Source organism: Panicum virgatum, chromosome 9N, assembly GCF_016808335.1.
Source record: "Panicum virgatum strain AP13 chromosome 9N, P.virgatum_v5, whole genome shotgun sequence".
In the NCBI taxonomy this organism is placed as follows: domain Eukaryota; kingdom Viridiplantae; phylum Streptophyta; class Magnoliopsida; order Poales; family Poaceae; genus Panicum; species Panicum virgatum.
In genome coordinates this window covers 63081255-63104666 of record NC_053153.1, presented here as the reverse complement: position 1 = coordinate 63104666, position 23412 = coordinate 63081255, and the positions used below count along the sequence as shown (strand labels likewise).

Here is a 23412-nt window from a genome sequence, read left to right as displayed (position 1 = left end):
CCACGTTGTTGTCGCGGTCTATGTGGTGGATTTTCAATCCTGAGAACTTGTTTTCGAGCTTTCTGATTTCTTCAACGTATGCGTCCATTATATCCTTGTTGATATCCCATTCTTTATTGACTTGCTGGACGACGAGTAGGGAATCGCTGTAGACAAGTAGTCGCTTGATGCCGAGAGAAACTGCTAGTCGAAGGCCGTGTAGCAGTGTCTCCTATTCAGCTTCATTGTTGGAGACCTTGAACAAGATTTGAAACACATACTTCAATTGCTCTCCCTTGGGGGAGATGAGTAGAACTCCTGCACCGCCTCCGTCGAGTTTGAGTGAGCCGTCAAAGTACATTACCCAATGTTCTGGAACGTTATGAGGTGCTGGAATTTGATTTTCCCACCATTCAGCTAAGAAGTCGACTAGTGCCTGTGACTTGATTGCTGTTCTTGGCTTGAAGTTGATTTCCAAGGCTCCCAGTTCAACTGCCCACTTTGAAATTCATCCAGTGGCGTCCCGATTGTGGAGTATATCCCCCAATGGGAAGTCAGTTATTACTGAGATCTTGTACTCATCGAAGTAATGTCGGAGCTTCCTGGAGGTGATTAGAATTTCCTATAGTAGTTTCTGAATTGATGGATATCTAACCTTTGATTCAGAGAGTACTTCGCTGATAAAGTAGACTAGTCTCTGAACGCCATAGGCGTGGCCTTCCTCCGGGCGTTCGACAACTATCCCCGTACTGACTACATGAGTAGTCGCGACGATGTAGAGGAGTAGTTCCTCGCCAAGTAGTTGAGCTGTTAGAATAGACGGTGACTGGAGATGATGCTTGAGGTTCTCGAGTGCTTCCGCGGCTTCTGTAGTCCAATCGAATTTATCTTGTCGCTTTAGAAGCTTGAAGAAGGGTAAACCTCGTTTGCCAAGTCTAGACAAGAATTGATTCAGAGCTGCCATGCAGCCTGTAAGCTTCTGGACGTCCTTGATAGTAGCTGGAGCATCCATGGTCAGGATGGCATTGATCTTCTTTGGATTGGCCTCAATTCCTCGGTTACTGACGATGAATCCGAGCAGTTTTCCAGAGGGTACGCCAAAGACGCAGTTGGTTGGGTTGAGTTTCCAACGAAATTGCCGGAGGCTGTTGAAGGTCTCTTCCAGGTCAGTGATGAATTGATCCTGGGTCTTAGTTTTGACGACAACATCATCGACATAGGCTTCAACATTGCGATGTAACTGATCGGCAAAGCACAGCTGTATCGCACGCTGGTAGGTAGCACCAGCATTCTTCAACCCGAAGGACATGGTGTTGTAGGCATATGCCCCTAAGTAGCAGTCGAGGAAGGATAACAGGATACATCCTGCTGTAGAATTGATTACTTGATCAATACGTTGTAGCCCAAAAGGATCCTTTGGGCAATGCTTGTTTAGATTGGTGAAGTCAACGCACATCCTACACTCGTTGTTGTTTTTCTTCTGGACGAGCACAGGGTTAGCCAACCATTCAGGATGGTAAACTTCCTTGATAAACCCTGCTTTGAGTAGTTTTGCCAGCTCTTTTTTGATGGCTTCTCGCTTGTCCGGTGAGAAACGCCGCAACCGTTGCTTTTTTGGTGTGGCTTTAGGGTCGACCTTCAAGGCATGCTCGATCAACTCCTAGGGCACCCCTGGCATATCTGCTGGTTTCCACGTGAATACGTCTCGGTTGGCCCTGAGAAAGTTGATGAGCTTGAGTTCCTATTTGTCGCCTAGTCCTGCTCCGATGATGGCGGTTTTGGAGTCGTCTCCCTCTTGTAGCTAGATGGTCTTGGTGCCCACATCACCAGTAGGCTTAACCGATGACTGGCTTGGCTTCTTGGAAGGAGTCGACTCCTTGAGTGAGAGTTCCTTAGCAGTAGTAAGTATTTCGCTGGCGGAGCTAGGGACCCGGATTGTGGCGGCGTGATCTATTGCTTCCTTGTCGCACTCGAAGGATTTGAGGAGGTCTCCACGTAAGGAAAGTACTCCTGTATTGCCTGGCATCTTGAGGAGCAGGTACATGTAATGTGGTACTGCCATAAATTTGGCTAGCGCGGGTCTTCCCAGGATAGCATGGTAGGAAGATTCGAAGTCGGCTACTTCGAATTTGATGTACTTTGTCTGGAAGTTCTGTTCTGTTCCGAATGTGACTAGAAGAGTAACCGAGCAAATTGGTGTAGAGGAATTTCCGGGGACGATGCCGTAGAATGGAGCCTTGATTGGAGTGAGTAGACTCATATAGTTGAGGCCCATCTTTGCTAATGTGCTTGCGAAGATCAAGTTGAGCCCACTTCCGCCGTCGATGAGTACTCGAGTGAGCTTGGAGCCTTGGACAACTGGGTCGAGTACTAGCGGGAACTTTCCAGGTTCAGAGAAGCTAGTCCATTGATCTTCTCTAGAGAAGGTAATGGTGACCTCGCTGTATTTTAGTGGCCTCTGAATTGCTAGCTCGACTGAGAGTATCTCTCTGAGTAGGAGCTTCTGGGCTCGCTTGGAGAAGCTGGGGTCTCCTCCAAATATGACGTTGACGATATTTTGTTGCTGTTGGAAACCATCATGGTCTTTCTTGTCGTCTTCGTCATCTTTGTCCTGTTCTTTCTTAGGAGCGATTGCAGGTGCCGATTGGAAGGATTTACGCGGGATCGTGCACTCCCACATCGAGTGGTTGCTCTTGGGGTGGATTGGACATCTCTTGTTGCGAAGAATCTTGTCGAACTGGTCCTGCGGCTTGTCGCCCCTTTTACCACGCGGTGTGCGATTCATAGTGCCGACTGTGTCGTCAGGCTTGCACTTACGCGCAGGATCCCGCTGGTTGCTGGGCCCTCCACGGTCGTTATGGCTCTTCCCATTGTTGTCGTTGTTACGGCGTGGGAAGCGACTGCGTTCTTGCTCTTCTTCGTCCGCCTAGCGCTACATCATGTCTCGTAGCTCCACTACCGTTTTGGGGCGATTACGCCCAAAGTCATGGTATAGAGACTGGACGGTGATGCCGCTCTGGAAGTAGTCGATGACGTCTGTAGCGAAAATGGCCTCTCATGCCATATTTCAATATAATGTTTTGGTGATTGATATAGACAACACAACACTTGGACTAATATGATTGTTAAGATGACCATTCTCAGGCTTTTAGGTTCAAGTGATGACAAAGAGAAGATAGGTGTAGCTAGACCGTGAAGAAATTCAAGTCAAAACGAACAAAGAAAGAGACAATTTGCTATCACCGGTTAAACCGACGTTAAGCACCGGTTAAACCGACGCTATTCAAATTGTACTCATCGGTGCAATGGACCCAGAAAGCTGACTAGGGTTTTGCGCCGGTTGAACCGACGATGCCTGAAGACAACTCGTCGGTGCAATGACTTGAAGGGAAGACTGACCCAGAGGCACCAGTTAAACCGATGATAAAGAAAAAGTGAGCGTCGGTGCAGTTGTCCAGAGACTCCATTTTTCGGGGGGTTTCTGAGCTTGCACTCACCGGTTAAACAGACATTAATTTTGAGAGCGTCGGTCGATTGATCAAATAGCCGTTGGAAGATTGTAACGGCTAGTTGCTGGGAAAATACACTCACTAGTTAAACCGGTGATGACAAAAACTGGAGCGTCGGTTTAACCGGCGTTAAGGGATTTCGTCAGCCTTTTTCCCAACGGCTAGTTTGGAGGGTTGGGCTATATATATGCCACCCCACGGCTCATTTGAGGTAGCTGGAGACCAAGGAAGTATACAAGAGCCAAAGATCATCTCCAACCACCATAGAGCTTCATTGTACTTCATATAGGCTTAAGCACACTTGTGAGAGTGCTTAGTGCTTGTAATAGGGATTAGTTCTTGCGAGAGCTCCCTTGAGAGAAGTCTTGCTGCGGCAAGCAATCCTTGTGATCCGTCGTGTGACCCTCCGACTTGGTGTGGAGTGGCAACGCCACTTTGTGCGTGGGAAGAGGAGACCCCCTCCCTAGTGGAGAAGCTCCGTAGTGGATTTCGGCTGGGTGACCGAGAGAGACGGTGGCGTTGCACGAGACTCGGTTTCTTGTGGGCACTTGCCTTTGCTTGCCGGCATCGCCTTGGTGGTGTAGTGTAAGACGGTGATCGGAAGAGCCTCGGTGTCCCGTGGACGTTGGCGTTTGTGCCGAACCACGTTACATGACCGTGTCTACTCGGGAGTTTGCATCCCTCTTGCACTTACCTCTTTACTTACCATATTACGTTTCCGCATTTACTCTACCTTGCGTGCCTCTACTTTCCTAGTTAGTTTGATTAGGATTGGTTATAGGTTGTAAGTATTTTGGGGTAAGTAGAGAATAGCAAAGATAAACCTTAGTCATAACTAGCATGTATAGGACGTGTTAGGTTTATCTTATGCAAGTAGTTTGAGCCCTAGGTTAAAAAGCGATTAGCGACCCTATTCACCCCTCCCCCTCTAGGGTCGGACACCCCGGTGATCCTTACAACGTCGTCGTCGGCGATGTTGGGGATGGTGGCTCTTGTGTCGAAGAAGCGCTTGACGTAGGATCTGATTGACTCACCTTGCTCCTGCTTGCACATGGACATGGCGTGTCGAGTAGCTACTCGATGTAGAGACCCCTGGAAGTTGTCGATGAAGGCCTTCTTGAGGTCATCCCACGAGTGTATGGACTCGCGCGCCAAGCTTTCGAGCCACGTGAGTGGTGCGGGCTCCAGGGCCATCGGGAAGTAGAGGACCTTGGTGTTGGTGTCTCCCCCTGCAACACTAACAGCGGTCGAGTATAAACATAACCATTGGACAGGGTTTTGCTTACCATCGTACTTTTGGATGTTCGTGGGCTTGAAATCCTTCGGGTACTCGGCGTTGTCGAAGACTCTGCTGAGGGCTTGAAAGCGGTCGGAGTTGTCTGCAAGCTGCGATCTGCGTCTTGCGTTGATGATTTCCCGTGCGTCTACTATGGAATTGGCTACTTCCTCGCTGTTGTGCCCGCGGCTGTTGTTGTTGCGATTTGGCTGAGGCCCAGGAGTTTGGTTTGCTGGTGGTTGGCCACCCCTGGGTCGATGGTTACTTGCAACTTCCTGATCCTCCTGGTTTCTTTGATTTTGCTACTCCAACTGTTGTTAGCGATGATGGCCTCCGGGAGTGCGACTTGCTTGAGGTATGACAGTTGCGGGGCCCCTCGACTGGGTGCCATGGAGTGAGGACAATGAGTTTTGTCTCTCGAGTTGTTCAACAGCGTTCTTGGCAAGGTGTATGACACGCTCCATCTCCGAATTTCGAGTCATTTGCATGAGTCGCAGGGTTGCTTCTGTCATCACAGCGATTGGTGTTCTGAAGACAGGGTCCGCGACATTGTTAAATTCGTTGTTGAGGTTGCGCGGAGGAAGACGAGCACGTTTGGCTGCATGAACCCTGCGCTCCTCTTTACGTCGATTTCTTGCCCTGCGAGCTGTGCGAGTAGCTTCATCTTCATCTTGTGGAGCATATTGGGTCAGATTGTCTGCTGAGATCTGATCCAAGGTTTCGTTTGGATCATGCTGACTAGCTTCAGGTTGTTGGATAATCACTGGAACCAAACGTTCGGGAGAGAAGCTTTTCAGATCTGAGTCGTAATCAGCTAGGACAGTTTCTCCGGACCCATTTTCCCTCTCGGTCGCGAGGGGAGTACCGTGTTGGAACGGAAGGTCATCAATGTTGGCAACTTCCCGAAGGTTGTCGAGTAGTTCCGCGAGGGTATGGCTTTGGCAAGATTTGAGTTGCATCTTTGCCTGCGCATTGGTGATGAAATCCAGGCTGTCTTGATGTGACTCGACTGGATCTGGGTATATGTCAAAAACGGGTGCCTCCCGATTAGCAGTGACTGAGTGATTTTCGATGCGGAGTAGATGATCCAAGCTATTTTCATAGATGGATCTGATCATCTGTTTGTAGGCGGATGATGAATCCGAGTAGATTTCGGTTTGAGATCAATATGAGTCCGAGTGGAACTCGAGTTGTCTTCGAATTTCGTCTCGATCTCCTTGGCGAGGTCGGGAAGCAACATGATGCCGTGATCGTCAGATCCAGCGAGTTTGTTGGAGTCTTCTGACATGATGATCTTCAACGTGGGTAAGATGGTTAGGTGGCTATCGAAACCGTCCGAACCATTGGCGACGCAGACCCACAAGCCGAAGATGAAGGTGGCGCCTTGAGGAGGCGTCATGGTGCTGAAAGCGAAAGTGTTCATCGAACTCACCGAGTCCCCTACCTGGCGCGCCAGCTGTCGGTGTTTGCCGCCAAGTCTGCTCAGGGATACCCTTAGCAGTAAGGTTTGTAGGTAGAGATCGGCGGCTCAGGAACTCGATGGTGCAAGGAACACAAACATTTAGACAGGTTCGGGCCGCGAGTTGCGTAATACCCTATATCCTGTGTGGTGGTTTGTATCGCCTTAGGTATAGATGATTCGAGGGGGTACCTGTCCGTCTTTATATATCTGGGGGGACATGTTTACATGGAAAACCCTAGCCGAGTACAGTTAGAGTCCTATTACAACACGATCGGGTAGTTTCCTTTATACTGCTGCTAGTTCTACGCCTATTCGGGTAGTTACAAAAGAGGTAAGGTATATCCATGTGCTGTCCCTTACTCTAGAATATTCTATGCATATAAGCAGTCCCGCTGTCCCGGGTCTGACACTTAGATCCTGTTTGGATCCAAGTACTAATGAGTGAAGTACTAAATTTTGCACTAGTGGATCCAAACATAAGTACTAATTGGGTAGATTAAAGCTTAGCTAAGATTCGAACATTCAAATGTGTGAGTGCTATAGGTTAAAATTTAGACCGAGACCCTTAATGGCTTGTCATTGATACACGGCCCAACTGAACTGAATCACTGTCACTGTCACTGCCAGGACGTTTCGCTTACCGTGCTCTCATGTAAGAAAGTTAATTATTCGTAATTGTCCAAGCGAGCATCTGTATCTGTATACTAATCACGGGCCTCAGCAAAAACCATCGCCGTTGCTACCTCTCACCTCACCGGCCACCGCATCGCGAGTCGCGACTCGTACCCACCCCAACTTCTGCTCCCCGCCCCCCTCTTCGCGGCGATGGCGTCCGGGAACAGCGGCAAGCAGAGGAGCGAGGAGGAATGGCGCGCCATCCTCTCCCCCGAGCAGTTCCGCATCCTCCGCCTCAAGGGCACCGAGTCAGTACTCCCCCACCCCGTCTCCTCTCCTCCTCCCTCTCCATCCACCTTCCTCCTCTCCCTCCATCCACCTAGTTACAACCACGGGCCATGCGTACTACCCGTGAATCCGTGATACTCCACGCCTCGTTTGGTGGCTTTCATGTCGTGAATTGATCCGTGCCTGGGCGTGCTGCTTACATTTACCCCCTTTTCTTGGGCCTATGGATGAATTGGATACTCGTGCGATTCGTCGTAGCTCCGATGTCTGGTACCAGTAGGCGCTTGGGAAGCCATGGCCAACGATTGATTGAGATTGCTGAGTTTTGAGCCACCGACGAGGGATTGTAGCTCCTCATTGAAGCTCTTGTATTTCATCTCAACTGCTCCAAGTTGGTGTTTTGTTTCTGTAAGACTTCTGGAAGTTGACTTATGATGTAAAAGGGATCTAGAGCTGGAAAAAGAAAACCCGAAGCCAGCTTGTTTATCTAACTGCAAGCTTGCCACTTGACTTGATGTATGTCCTGAAAGTTTGGGTCATCATGATTTCTCATTTCTTACCACGTGCCTTTCTGTGCATAGTTGAGTTGTCTGGTTTAGTGAAATATACGAGCAATTTTGTTCTGTCCAAATAAAAATATAGAAACAGTAACATGCTGTGCTGCCAATAAATATGTGCATAGTCCCCCCCCCCCCCTAAAGATAAAGGACCATCTCATGAATATGTGGATCTGCACATGGCTTATAGAACTTAGGGGTTGCACTGGCATCTAATAAAGGGTAAAGAAAACTCTGTCTTTTCCTCTTCGCGATGGGTTAAATAATTCTAGCCGCTCTCTTAACATAGGAATTCGAGCAACCGTAGTGGTCAAACTAATATAGGTATGATTCAGAAAGAGTGTATAAGATTTCTGTTGCTAAAATATCTTTGTTGGAAGTAAGATTCTGCTCATTAGTTCTACAAGCTTATAACAGGTTTAAGAATCTCTCCTGCAGACATCAGGTTCGAGTTATTCTTATTCTGCGATTAGAATTAATATAATGATATATATAGTAAACAAGTAACTCGAAAGTTATCCTGTATAGTGTCAAAAGAAAGGATAGAAAATCTAACTCGTACTACACATACAAATTAAATAGGATCTGCCAATAGTACTATAAATGCTATTTGAGTCTCATTTGGTGCTCTTTAGCAGACCAGGATCCTGACCCATTTGCTTGTAAATTAGTTGAAACTAAACATGTGAGAGCTAGTCTTCAGTAATCCATGATCACACCAGGCACGTGACTATCCTAACTAAGATGGCTGCCTTTCATGGAACTTATTTGCATAGGAAGGCAGAAGTTCATACTGTCTTCAGCATTCCTGCTTAGCAGCGTTGGATTACAGTCAGTTATATTTTGCAGGTGCTTGTTCTAGTCAGACACAAATTGGAAATAGTGGGTAGTATCATTTTAATTTTGATCGTACATTAGCACTTTAATTCCAAATGCTTATGCTTATGCCTATGCCCCCCCCTCTCTCTCTCTCTCAAACATGCAGGAGAGCTATTTTGGTAGTTTAGTAGCGCAAATCAGTACCCTAGTAATTTACTTGTTGATTTGGTTTTCAATTCTTTATCAATCTCTTCAGAATACGTTTAGTCATGGCTTCTCAAATAATAAGTTAGGCAGGGTGGATCTATGATTAATGCAAATGGCCTCTAGGGCCCTTGTAATTAGACTAATTTACACTTTGGCTGCATGGACTAAGTTCAAGATTAAATGACGAACTATGCATGGATTTTCTTGGGCTGAGGGGGTGACAAACAGGACATTATTCTTCTGAACCAAGACAAACAGAGAATCTGCATTGCTGCAAAAATGAGCCCAGCATAACAAACATCTGTTCCAGCATATTTTCTGTTGTCTTGGTTCAGAAGAATAATGCCCTTTTTGTCAGTTGGTGTGTAAATGGTTTTCTGAAAGCGATCCCAGCATAATAAATAATAAAGCATGTGTCCTCAAGCTAAGCTCACATTCATGTTCAGGTTACCCGGCACAGGAGAGTACAACAAATTTAAAGCTGACGGGGTTTATAACTGTGTTGGCTGCGGAACCCCCCTGTACAAGTCGGACACCAAATTCGACTCAGGTTGCGGCTGGCCAGCGTTCTTTGAGGGGCTTCCAGGAGCCATAAACCGAACAGTATGTATCTATCTCCATTTGCTGACTGTCTCACACGCACCTTTTTTCGTTTTGATTGATATATATACTGATCACTTGCATGTCATCGCTTTTTAGCCGGATCCTGATGGTCGGAGGGTAGAGATCACGTGCGCAGCGTGCGGCGGGCATCTGGGCCATGTGTTCAAGGGAGAAGGCTTCAAGACGCCCACGGATGAGCGCCACTGCGTGAACAGTGTCTCAATCAAGTTCACTCCTGCCTCCTAAATCATCGTCTCTAGATTAGCACTCGCATGTCTGGAACTGGAAGCACTACAGAACGTTGAATAAGATCTGTATCCAGCACATATGTGTGTGCGTGTCACCTGTTACTTTGGCTGTGAGCTGAATCTGCTGTCATAATAAGTTATTACTGCAAGTGATCTATACATCTACATCAACTGCTCTAATATTTTTCCGGGTAAAATCTCGTCGATCACATGCTTTATCGAATCATCTTCGAGACCCAAACTCCCAAAGTGCTGCGTCAGCCGGATGGGTGTGATCCTTACGCGCCGGACGAGCCCTGCTCTGAACAAGTCTGACGGATCATTGTCCTTCTGAACTGCTCCCCTATCGCTTCCTCTGGTGGATGACCAACCACGACGACCCTGCTGAAGTAGCATCTTGTGGTTGTGGAGGTGGAGCTCAGTCCCGGTCATGTCGCGCCTGCATCGTGGCCTTTGCTTGTGCCGCAAACCCTCGGCGGTTGTAGTTGCAATCATAGTTATTAGGACCGGACCAGTGAGGCGGTTGTACTCGCAATCATAGTTATTAGGATCCGACTGGTGAGGCTTTCGGTTCGTTGGTTCATTAGTCCAACTGTATAGAACCGGTTGAATTGCTGTGGTTGATAGTATTGAACGGGAGAATTGAACCACCGACAAATACTTTCGAGCCGGTGCAAAATCATAATATATAATAGATAATTAACAACATAGAGTCGATTATATGTACAAATAAACAGTTAAGTAACATAATTATATAAACAAATTCCAACTCATATAGCCATAAATCCACAAAAGATACTCAGCAATTATTATTTTTTTGTTTTTGTGGTTGTTAACTAAAATAATATGATGGCCAACATTAAATAATATAACAAAATAATAATGTTTCATAATGTATCATAGCAAGATATGTCTTAATTTAATAAATTTCATAAGTTTTGGTGCTTTAGAGTTGTTTTACGGGACATACCAAAAATAAATATGCATGAAAAAATAATATATGTCCATTTATGAATTTAAAATAATGAATTTAAATATTAACTATTATAAACCAACCTCAAATGCTAAAATAAAGTTCACCATTGCAAAGAGCTTGTCGAAATAATCAAAATGGACACATTATTTGTCTAATTTGGAGCCCATATGAAGTTAATATGAAAACTGTCCGGTTCAACTGAAACCGGCCGGTCACCGGTTCCCTGAAAAATCGTTTGATCCAGCTAGTTTTTACCGGTCCGATTGCATGGACAGTTCGTGAAGTGAACGTACCGATATAGTCTTGGTTTGGTCTTTTACAGGTCGAACCGCTGGCCCGGTCCGGTTCTAATAACTATGCTCGCAACTCGCCCAAGGTTCGCAGTGGAAGTGTTTTGGTTCACATGATGCTTTAGTATGTTTACTAACATTCTCATGTTTTTGTTCTTATGTGTTTGTTTAATACAAGTCTTTGCAATGTTTGAGTGGGGCATCTTGAAAGGATTGAAATAATAAGCAGTTTTAGCTCATGCTGCAAATTGCAGTACATTGAAGAAGCTTACACCATGTTCATAGCTCATGATGACGCTCTAGTTATTTTTCCTTAAATCTGCATCACATCAGTTGAATTTGTAAGCAGCTTTTAAGTAGTTTTTTTTGTGTGATGATTTAAAAGAATCTATACATGCGTCTGGCTGTACCCCAAAGTTGATACTTTTTTCTATCTCAAGGGTGTTCTGCATTCTGTTGTTAGTTCTTTTTATTTTTTTGTTTTTGTCTTGATTTATCCTAGGAACGTTGACATCATAAATAGACCTGTTCGGATGGGCGATTCTGGCTGGGCTAGCCAGCCGTTCGGCGGTTTAGAATCGCCCCTCTCTGTCACCTCTGTGTGCTGTCGCTCTCTCAAATCACCAATGGCTGGTTGCCTGGCTGACCTGCCGCACCTCCAGCCCAGCCGAACAAGCTGACGGTGGTAACAGTAGATCCAGCCCCGTTAGACGGAAATGGAAAACAAATCCCGGCTTCCCTCCCGCACGACGCGTGTCTGTTTTATACGTAAAAAAAATCCAGTGATTTCACACATGGAATGATAGGGACTCTTCACCTAACGCCAAAAGGAGTGGTCTATCCTCTCCGTCAGTTACTGTTGCTACTAGGTGAGATGCCTTTGTGAATATTGGCATTTTTTTGGGGAAATTGTAACACCCCAGTGTTAAAAGAGTGCTAATCATGTGTTTAATCTATAATCATTGATAAGTAAATTTTGTTAGTTTTCTTAGATCTAGAACTTCAGAGGAAAAATACTCATGCATGTTAAATATCAGTTTTATCCCTACTAGAATTTACTTTGTTTTTGAGCTTATTTATTTAATATCTGCAGTTCTGTTGATCTAAAAATTCTGAAATTAATTTAGTAGCCTCATCTTTTCATGTGTAACCCACTGTAAAATTTTCATGACCTGTTGCTGTACACTTTTGTGTAAATCTATTTGTACTTGGTTTATCTTGCTAGGGCTAAAATAAATACTTTCTGTCATCAATAAATGCTGGAAAAATTATGTGGCATGCCTTACCTTTATCATGTTGATCTGATAAAATTTCGTTGCTATATCATGTCAGCAAGTTATGCCTTTGCTTTTGTTTAGTTCCTAGCTATGTCTTTCTTTTATAGTGTTGCTAGTTAATTCTTGCATTTGTGTGTTTTCAACAGAGCAAGCTCCTGTGTGAATCATGCTAAACTTGTTGGACCTGATTGTTGCTTGTTTAGGTATCTTGCTCAGGTTTGCTTGATAGCAAATTTTTGGTCCGTAATGTAATCCATGTTGCTCTAGGTTGTGTTTTATCCTCCGAAGCAAGTTAATAGCTGTTGTTTGGTGGGGACGCTTCAGGCTAAAATATTTTGAAGTCTTGAAACCAATCTTCAGCACCCACACCCTTTCAGTTTTAGCCTTGTTGTTGTGATTACTCAATTAATGCTTGTCGGTCTTGATTGTGGCTCATTTTGCATTGTATCGCATTGCATTGCATCATGAGCACTTACGCATTTCTTCATCGCACTGTTATCCTAACTAGTGCATGGCATTCTTTCATTCGTGTAGACACAGCAAACGAAGTAGTCTACGAGCTGGTTGCTGAGCCGGTCCAGGAGCCGCACGCAGGAGAGCCGCAGGAGGAAGCAGGCGAGCAAGCTCCGGAAGAAGTAGCTAACCTCACTGACCTGCAAGGCAAGCCCCGGAGTATAACCCATACTATTAAATTATTCAATGTTCTTAATTAAGTATTGTGCATTAAGTTTCTAGGAGTTGGTTGGAACCCTAGATGCATGATCCCTAGGTACCTATGAGTCTTTACTAGTATATAGGCACCGTTAGAAATGCTTGCTAAGTAAGAACGCGGTAGAAGTCGAGTGATTTCCTGTCACTCGCGAGATATAGGTCTTGTGACTTATGGAATTAGTACTTGAGAATGAATCAATGAGGACAGAAAATGGAGACCAGGCGGAGATGAATTGGATATGGATATGGAATGAATGGAATGTGAGCCTCCGCCTGAGTCGATTGAGGACCGTACCATTGTTGGCATTGTTGATCGAGGATTGAACACTACTAACCGCATGCCGGAAGTAGGAAGTAGTCGAAACCGGTAAGCTGTGTACCGGTTTACAACGATATTTTGAATTCCGACCTGCTACGCTGGGCGTGGGAGTTGGTTGGTGTTGGATAGGATGCCGCCTTCGGGTTCTCTAGGAGTTCGCCATGAGGGGCCCATCACCTGGGTTTTAGCAGGCATGGTTCAAGTATCGTGGTAAAGATGGAAACAGTTGATGCGCGTGGCCCGACGGGGCTTACATGTGTCGTGTTGGTTAGGTCCACCTTGCAAGGTTAAATCGGATCGATTTGCCATGACTCGCGGATATGAGAGCCTTGGTCACTGTGTCACATCGTAGTAAAGGATTGGAATGGAAACATAAGGATTATTTGTTGGCTATTTTATTCTTGAAGAATTAATATGTTACACCATGATTGCTCTAGATAGTTATGCAAACCTAGTGGTACTTGGCACTTTAAACTTGGCTAAAATATTGAAAGTAAGGACCAACCATTAGGAGCTTTTCAGCAAAACAAACCTCAGAGCCAAAAAGCCTGAAAGCGATCGGGTACTCTAGCCTAAGAGGGAGAGGGGGTGAATTAGGCACAATTAAAACCTTAACCTATGGCTCCAACTAGTTTGCACAAAACTTAAACTAAATTAAGCTATCTAGATGTGCAACTATGGTTCACCTTAGTGTGAAACCCTCATCCCAAAAGAGTTTTGCAACCTATAGCCAATCCTAGCAAGATATGAAATGCGGAAGCTTAAAGAGAGGGATGAGAGGAAGCGAACTCTTGACACGAGGATTTATCCCGTGGTTCAGATTGCCACAAAGGCGCCCCTACGTCCACGTTGTTGAAGCACTCACGAAGAGTATCACTTCTCGGCAATCAAGTCTCTTCTGTGAACACAATCACAGTCACCTTGATCCCGATCTTCACTAACTGAAATTGCCCACGAAGGAGGGGTCTCCGTCCTCCGCACAATGTTGTCGACGCCGCTCCACACCAAACCGAGGGTCGTTGATTTGCCGTCGAGCCACCAAAGCTCCAAGGATAGCCGGCGCACCAAGATACAACTTTGGTTCACTTTAGAACCACAGCACAAGGATCTAAACCTACTCACTCAAGAGCTAACCTTGCACTAACACTCACAAAGCTTGTGCTAAGGACTAAGGATTTGATCTTTATGCTCTTGGATGGCTTGGAGGTGTTCTTGGATGTGTATGAGATGTCTTGGGACTCCAGCAAACTTCAAATGGCCGGGGGAGCTCATATATGTAGGCCTCCAAGTCAAACTAGCCGTTTGTAGCCATTAGCAGCTTCTCTGCGTGGGCATCAGAACTTTCGATGCTTCTGCATCGGTTCTTCCGGTCACTCACAAGCCGAAACTAGCCGTTGGCCTCTCTGACGCTTCTGCAGCTGAGTTGGCAACCACCGGTTTAACCGATGACTCAGTGTCGGTTCAACTGGTGCCTCTTGATCTCCATGTAGTCATTGCCCTTGCTGACGTCATTGCTCCAACGCCTTGCTCCGACGCACCACCAGTTCAACCGGTGCTGAAGACTTCGCTTCTGCTCGCTTGACATCATCTCTGGAACATGGTACGTTGAATGCACCGATGCCTATCTTGAAGCCGTCAGTTCAACCGGTGCTTCACTGCTCGCTTGACATCGTCTCTGGAACATGGTACGTTGAATGCACCGATGCCTATCTTGAAGCCATCGGTTCAACCGGTGCTTCACTTCTTTCTTCACTTGATCTCCAGAGGTGCACAGACTTGTGCCAAAGCCAGGGCGTCGGATGTTCCGACAACCATCGGATGCACCGATGCTATAGGCATCGGTTCTTCCGGTGCTACTGATTTCAGTAGAACTCGTCCAATTTAGCATTTCTTTGAGTTCATTCTTCATGTTTTTCTTTGCATGGCCTTTTTACTTCATCCCTGGGATCTAGAAATATTCACTTAACAAAACCATTAGTCCCATTGATTGCGTTGTCATACGATCACCAAAATCACTCAAAATGGCATAAATGGTGCCATGTTCATTACAAAGCCCTGCATGGTTAGGAGTCGGTTAAGTATATACCATTAGTCGGATAAGTCTCGCGAGTATTAGTATACTCGAGGTTTGGTTGTAACCCTTATGACAAGTAACATACCTAGAAAGACCCTACATTATTCAGACACTGGGCACACGGATAAATACTGGCAGGGTAGTTCGACATGTGTTCCTTAACTTAGGTGGGAAAAATTTCCCGATCACTCCCATTGTCCTTCCAAATCAAGGGATAGATGTCATACTTGGAATGAATTGGAAGAAAAGGCACGGCGCTATCATCAACACCTCTTCTCGCATTATTCAACTCAACTCTCCTACACATGGTTCCCTGGATATTCATCTTTCTAAGCACGAGATTCCAACCAGTGCAGTCTATCATCTATAAGGAAAAATCCTAGAAGAAATTCCAGTGGTGTGTGAATACCCCGATGTGTTTCCGGAGGAGTTACCAGGCATGCTTCTAAATCGGGATATTGAATTCGTTATTGAGTTACAGCCTGGCACAACACCCATATCTAGAAGGCCATATAGAATGACTCCAAGTGAGTTAGCGGAATTGAAAATCTAGTTGCAAGAGTTGCAAGATAAGGGTTTCATTCATCCGAGTACTTCACCTTGGGGATGCCCAGCCTTGTTCGTCAAGAAGAAAGATCAAGGGTTGAGGTTGTGTGTGGACTATTGACCCCCTAAATGCGGTCACCATCAAGAACAAATACCCACTTCCTCGTATTGATATTCTCTTTGATCAGTTAGCTGGAGCTAAGGTGTTCTCGAAAATAGATCTTCGATCTGGTTATCATCAATTCAAAATCAGACCTGCACATATACCAAAAACAGCATTATCCACTTGTTATGGCCTTTTTGAGTATTTGGTCATGTCCTTCGGGTTAACTAATGCTACCGCTTACTTCATGTACCTCATGAACTCGGTATTCATGCCGGAGTTAGACAAATTCGTCGTTGTATTCATTGATGATATCTTAATCTACTCCAAGAATGAGGAGGAACATGCTCAACACCTTCATATCGTTCTTCAGCGCCTTAGAGAACATCAACTTTATGCCAAATTCAGCAAGTGTGAGTTCTGGCTGAAAGAAGTTCCATTCTTAGGTCATGTCATCTCGGCCGAGGGTATTTCTCTTGATCCGAGTAAAGTACAAGATGTACTGGATTGGGAAGCACCAACTTTAGTTTCTGAAATTCGCAATTTCCTTGGTTTAGTGGGCTATTATTGTCAGTTCATTCCGGAATTTTCTAAAATTGCTAAACCAATGACGGAACTCCTTAAGAAGGGTACCAAGTTCTTTTGGAGTGACCAATGTGAGGAAGCCTTCAAAAAATTGAAAACACTTCTCACTTCGGCACCAATCCTAGCCCAGCCCGATACTACAAAACCGTTCGATGTCTACTGTGATGCCTCAGGCACAGGACTTGGATGTGTCCTGATGCAGGAAAATTGAGTGATTGCTTATGCTTCTCGATCACTCAAGCGACATGAAGTGAACTATCCCACACACGATCTTGAATTAGCAGCTGTGGTCCATGCTTTGAAGATCTGGCGACACTACCTTCTCGGTACGCGATGCAACATCTATACTGACCACAAGAGCCTCAAGTACCTTTTCACTCAAGCTGATTTGAACATGCGTCAAAGGCAATGGCTCGAGCTGATCAAAGATTATGAGCTCGAAGTGCATTATCATCCGGGCAAGGCAAATGTAGTAGCAGATGCGTTAAGTCGCAAAGCTCATTGCCATTGCGTCTCTGCCATACCATTAAGCGAGTCTCTCTGCTTTGAAATGGAAAAATTGAACTTGAGCATTGTACCGCATGGCACACTGGCCCATCTAGAACTCACTCCTACTCTTCATGATCAGATCATAGTGGCACAAAAGACAGATAAAGGGGTAAAGGAAATTCAAAGAAGGATATATGAAGGAGATCCTAAAGTGAGCTGTTTCCACCAAGATAGTGAGGGTGTGCTATGGTTCAATAATCGACTAGTGGTGCCTAAGGATTTAGAGCTCAGGAAGAAAATTTTTGATGAGACTCATCATTGACGATTATCAATCCATCCCGGCAGTAACAAGATGTACCAAGATCTGAGACAACGATTTTGGTGGACCAAAACAAAAAGAGAAATAGCTAAGTATGTGTCCGAATGTGATACCTGTCGGAGAGTCAAGGCTAGTCATCTGCGGCCCGCCGGAACTCTTCAGCCTTTGAGTATTCCCGAATGGAAATGGGAAGATATCAGTCTGGATTTCATAGTTGGGTTGCCTCAGACTCAAAAAGGTTATGATTCTATTTGGGTCATTGTGGACCGCCTCACCAAGTCAGCCCACTTCATCCCAGTCAAGACTCTCTATCCAATAAAGAAGTATGCCGAGCTATACATTGACCGTATCTTGTGTCTACATGGAGTACCAAAGACCATCATTTCTGATCTTTGGACTCAGTTCGTTGCTCGCTTTTGGGAACAATTACATGCTTGCTTGGGAACCCGTCTCATTCGTAGCTCTGCTTATCATCCTCAAACAGATGGCCAAACGGAGAGAATGAACCAAATCTTGGAGGATATGCTCCGAGCCTGTGTTTTAGAAGACAAGCAGAAATGGGATGAATGCTTGCCATTGGTCGAATTCTCTTATAATAACAGCTATCAAGAAAGCATAAAGATGGCGCCATTTGAAGCATTATACGGTCGCCGATGTTGTTGTGACATTTCGAAAAAAATGCAACAAAATAAAACACGTGCTAATTATAATTTTCAAAATCTTTCATCGTTGAGCTCAATCCTTTCCTGTCCAAGAATCGTTTCCCGCCTGATCTCCCGATCTCCCGATGTCCAATCACTGTCGCGGCCATCTCTTTTTCCTGTGCCGCGCGCCACGAACCACCGACCGCCGCGCCACTCCCGACCAACGCGCGTGCGCGTGCAGCCGTGGTCAACGCCGCGATCGGCGCCTGCACGAATCTCTCCCTCCCTCTCTCTTTCTCTCTTTCTCTCTCTCTTTTTCCTTTTTCTTTTCTCTTTTCTATTTTCCATTTTCTTTTCTATTTTCTCTCCCCCTTCCTCCTCCCTTCCTTCCCTCTCCCCCCCCGCTGCAGAGCCGTCTGGCCTCCCTTGCTCGCCGAGCGCGCCCGGCTCCCGCCCCACCCTCGCCGCCAAAAGCAGCTCGCCACCACCCTCTCGCCGCGCGCGCACACCACCCCCAGGCCGTGCCCACGCACACGCACACGCGCAAGCACGGGCTCGCCACGCGGAGCCGCGATGCCGCGACGCCGCGCACGCCGCACCCACACACCGCACGCCCGCCCGCCCTACACCGCCGCGCGCAGCACACATTTCGTGTGCTCTGGGCCCCGCTACGCCGCTCGCTGACCCGCCAACGCCTTCCAGTGCCGCCATCGCCGCTGGCCGCCTGTGCGTGCACTACACCCACGTGGAGGACGCGCCACTGCTCGCCGCGCCTCCCGCCGTCGAGCACTGCACTACCTGCCCCGCGCACGCCTACCCGAGCCGTCACCTCATCCTGTGACCGGCCTCGCCGCCCGCGCCGCCGAGTCGCGACGCCGGACGCCATTAAGGCGCCCGCGCCGCTCGCCGGCCGGCACCAACCCGCCACCGCCTCGCACCTCTCTCGACCGCCTTCCCGCGGCCATAAAGAGGCCCCTGCCCCGCCTCCGAGCTCCGCAATCACCGCCACCACGAGCCGCGCCTCCTCCCTGACCTTCTAGCGCCACCACCACCTTCGCCGCCACCCCCGAACGCCGGCCACCGTGGAGCCGCCTCCACACACTGCCTCTGCCTAGAGTAAGAGGTGCAATGGTATCCTCTCGCCTCCCTCTCACTCTCCCTCCTTACCTTGGCCGTCGTCGACCCCCACCGCGGCGCCACCATGGCCGCCGCTGCCTATTGACCGCTGCCGCCATGAATCCCAGCCCTGCGGGCCTCCTGTCCCCAAATCGAAGGGGGGGGATCGGCCCCTCGGGTCTCTCTCTCTCTCTCCCTTTTTCCCTCTCCCAGAGCCGCTCCTGGGCCAGGCCGCTGGCCCAGGGCCATCGCCGGCGATGCGCCGCCCCCTCCCCTGTTTTCCCAGCGCGAGGGGAGGGAGAAGATAGGGCATTTTGCCCATAACCCCCTGGCCCTTCTTCTAATTACTTAAGAACACTCCCACCTTTTAACATTTTTGCAAATGAAACCCTTCCTTTAATATATTTCCAAATAAACCTTCTACCATATAAACACATTTATAAATAAAACCTTACTCTTTCCCAAAATGACCCAAACAAATCTCAAAATTCTATTCAGGCCCTTTTACTAATTACAAACAAGTCCCTGGCCCCTCGTTTAGGCCCTAAACACCCATTAACTTATCATTTCATGCATCAAACGACCTCGGATCTATCTAAAACTTTACCACACCACTCATGACATAATTTTGTCCATGCCATTAGGAAACCGCCCGAAAATATTACGAACTCCATATCTTAATTGTTTCTTATTCGAGCTCGACGATAAAACTTTCATTTCTTTTTCTTAATTGTGTGTTTGTTTGTATGCGTCGTAGATCATGGTGTGAACGAAGGAGAGCCCGTTGATGAGCAGTACTGTGAGCAAGCGAACGAGGATCAGTTCTGCGATCCTGAGCCCGAAGGACAGCACCTTGATCAGGACTTCCCCGAAGGCTTCGAAGACGGCAAGTTCAATCCCATCCTTTGATGCATGCTTTTGTCCTAGTTTTTATAAACACAACCTATTGGCCTATTTTATAAAATTGCATATGTTTTGCCTGTTGAAAACACAGTTGGATAGCCACCCCTTGATTTGTTATAACCATTCCTTTACCACCTAGATTAATGTCTGAATGTGTTTTGTTTGGACGTTAATCGCTGCTAGAACGCTTAGGATCTTATACACAATACAACTTGTTTTTATAAAGAAAAGGTGTGTGTGTGTGGGAAGGGATAAAAGTGGAATTTTCGAAAGATGAGTTTAGACGGGATGGATGGCATTTCTGTGTGATTTGCCGATTGGTGTGCTCGTGCCTGTGTGTCAAAGCAAGGAAGGGAGATATCCATCTTGTCACCACTAAGGACCGAGTTGGTGTGTCATCTCACCTAACTCCACTATCGTGCAAACCACTCGACCGTTGTATGGGCAACGACTTAGTATAAACCACACTAGTTAGTCTGATAGCCATCAGGAGAGCTGAGAGCAACGGGTGATCAAGGAGAAGGGATTAGCTCTGTGTGACTTATGCCCCGGTTACAACCTCTGTGATAGGTTAATGACCCCTTGGTGCTTCCCGTGATGGCTAGTCAGGTCTAGCTAAGGTGGGTAATGTCTTTGTTGGGATCTGCACCGACACTAAGGTGATCGAGTTGCGATACCCAGCTTGTGGATAAAGTTGCACACCTCTACAGAGTTAAGAATCTATTCGAATAGCCGTGCCCACGGTACTGGACGAGTTACGGTGTGGTCACATAACTAGTGTTTATTGTGGGATGGGTTGGCGTGAGTTGTTTTGGAAATGTGTCCGGCAGTTGTGCCGTGTGCTACGGCGGATGAGGAGTTTGGTAGCAGCTTAAAACTTGGATCTTGTGTGGATCAACCCCTCGTGTTACTCGGAACAAGAAAATTGGTTTTGGAAAATACTTTCTTTCAAATGAACCCCTTCATAAAATATTGTTTTCCCCAAATCAAACCCTAGCCTTATCCTTGATTTACCCTGTGCATTATATTCTGTTTATAACCCCTCCGTGGGTGTGGTTGGACTTGCTGCGTACGTTTGTACACACCCTATTCTTTATATATACAGAAGAAGATCCAGACTTTGTACCTGACGACGTTGAGTTGGGTACCGTCCTGCACCCAGCCTTGCCTGTGGATTAGGGTCACCCGCAACAGATACCGCATGGCGCAAGACTCTGATGACTTTCTTTTTGTATTTAATATCATTACGTGTGTATGGATTGTAATCCTCGCGATAGTGGCGCTTCTCTGCTCACTACCGCGTAGAGTTGTACGGTAATGAACCATCTGATGTAATAAATATGTCATCAGCCTCCTGGGACTGATGTTTGTAACACATTTAAGTCCTCTCTTATGAGGGGACGCTTCAGGTGGTATCAAAGCCGTAGGTTGGCCGTAGGACGTGACCCCTAGGGGCGAGAACCCTTTTCCAAGCCTTTCCCATTAGGTCCAACCCTGTTTAACCTCACAGACCATTTTTATGCAAAATGGATTCACCTAATCTTTGTTTTTCAGATGGCTGAGGAAGGATGGACCCATTGCAATTGCCAAGCTATACCTCTCTTCCCCAGCCTCTTGATCAACGCCCTGGAAAGCCTTGGCATCACGGAATGCCCAAGGTACTACAGAAGAGAGTATGAGCACCATGGTACCCTCCGCTGCAGGGTGATCCTGGTCATCGCCAGGAGTGATCGCTACCCGACATCCAACCATGGCGAGTGACCACTACAGGGTTTAGGCACCAAGACACCTATCCCTTGGCCGTCAGAAAGGTACTCTGTTACCTGTGCCGGATTTTTGAAAGACACCTCGCCTCCACACCAATGAGGTTCTTTCCGCCGGCCATCAGAACCCCAGTTTGGGAATCTCGAATGAGGAGTCTGGAATGGCACCTCCATGAAGAAGATCCTCTGTACCAAGTGGCTACTTACCTAGCCACCTTGGACCAACTCTTTGACGAGCAAGCCAACATTCTGAGGGAGTAGACCCATCGAGCCGAGCAAGCAGAGCTCACGGTGAGACTGCAACAGGTACGAGCAGCCCAAGCCGAGGCAAGAGCTGCAGCCGCGGTCAGCAGTGAAGCAGTTGCTCAGGAGAGCCTCAGGCAAGCCCGAGACCGGCGTATGTAAGAATGGACCAGAAGTGGAACCCTAGTCCCGGCAATTGGGGAAGACCATGTTTTACTCGGGACACCCGTCATAGGATGGGGACCACTCGTGATAACCCCACAAGCCCCACCCGTGAATCCTGAAAGGTCTACTGCCGCCGATGAAGGAGAAGCTGCTACGCAATCCTTGGTAAATGGAAACCTAGAGGACGACAAGCAAGGACTACTCGCACACTCTGCCCTAGAAGAAGGCTCGCCCCGCGAGTAGAATGGCCGACGCCATCCTAGTGTTGTACTTCCCAGCCCCACTGGCTTAAGTTGTACCCTTAAGTATGAACCTGTATCCGGACGTGTAGTACGCGTTTTAGTCTTACCCTGTGTTGTACCCTCCCTTGCGATAATAAAGTTGTGTGTGCTTGTTGTTTGCTATGATTGTGTGCTTGATAGTGGTGTGCTTATCGGCAGAAGGTAGATTCTGCCTTTTCAAAAATACGAATTAAACTTAAACATCACTTAATCCCAATCTCACAAAAACTCTACCCAATCTCCAGATGGCTTCCCGAAGCGTTACGAGGGCCTCCCGCATCCGGAACCCTGCAGTCGCTGGTACGGGAGTGCAGCCGAATGGACAGAACCCTCCCCAGGATGAGTAGGAAGTGAGTCAGAACCGAGGAGAGAATCAAGGAGAAGTGCCACTGCCACCGCCTCCACCCCTTGGAGACCTGGCACAAATAATCCACAATCAGACCCTCATCCTAGAAACACTGGCCAATGCCCTTGTCAACAAGCAGCCATGAGGACAAACCATGAATGACAAGCTGACAGCTTTTCTGATGACCAAGCCGCGCACCTTTGCTGGATCCAGCAACCCCTTGGATGCAGATGACTGGCTGCGTGTGATCTAGAGGAAGCTTGAGCCGTTCGAGTGCCAGGATCGAGATAAAGTTCTGCTGGCAGCACATCAACTCACCGGGACTGCCTTAGCCTGGTGGGAGAACTACTATGCCGCCGCTGAGGATGCCTCCACCATCACGTGGAAGGAGTTCATGAAGGAGTTCCGACGATATCATATTCCCTCGGCCACCATGGAGCACAAGGCGGATGAGTTCCGCGCACTACAACAAGGAAGCATGTCGGTGGAAGAGTACACCCATCAGTTCATGGAGCTGGTCCGATATGCACCAGAAGAAGTGAATGACGATGAGAAGAAGCAGGATATGTTCAAGAAAGGATTAAACCCAGAGCTCCGTACTTTGCTTACTCCGCAGATCTATCCAGACTTCAACACCCTGATGAACAAGGCGATTCTTACCGAAAGGGCCAAAATTGATGAAAAGAAAGATAACAAGCG

General features: G+C 47.0%; 1 protein-coding gene across 1 annotated transcript; it reads left to right on the top strand.

The window, feature by feature from the left end:
- The first annotated feature begins 6926 nt into the window (after positions 1-6926).
- LOC120691783 (peptide methionine sulfoxide reductase B5) lies at positions 6927-9745 on the top strand. Its single transcript, XM_039974975.1, has 3 exons — positions 6927-7149; positions 9159-9315; positions 9412-9745. The coding sequence occupies exons 1-3, from the start codon at positions 7052-7054 to the stop codon at positions 9559-9561; spliced, it is 405 nt and encodes a 134-aa protein (XP_039830909.1). The 5' UTR covers positions 6927-7051; the 3' UTR covers positions 9562-9745.
- Positions 9746-23412: the final 13667 nt, after the last annotated feature.

Coding starts and splice junctions, on each gene's coding strand:
- LOC120691783 (XM_039974975.1), top strand. CDS start 7,052: ATGGCGTCCGGGAACAGCGGCAAGCAGAGGAGCGAGGAGGAATGGCGC. Junction 7,150..9,158: donor CTCCGCCTCAAGGGCACCGA/GTCAGTACTCCC, acceptor ATTCATGTTCAG/GTTACCCGGCACAGGAGAGT. Junction 9,316..9,411: donor CAGGAGCCATAAACCGAACA/GTATGTATCTAT, acceptor ATCGCTTTTTAG/CCGGATCCTGATGGTCGGAG.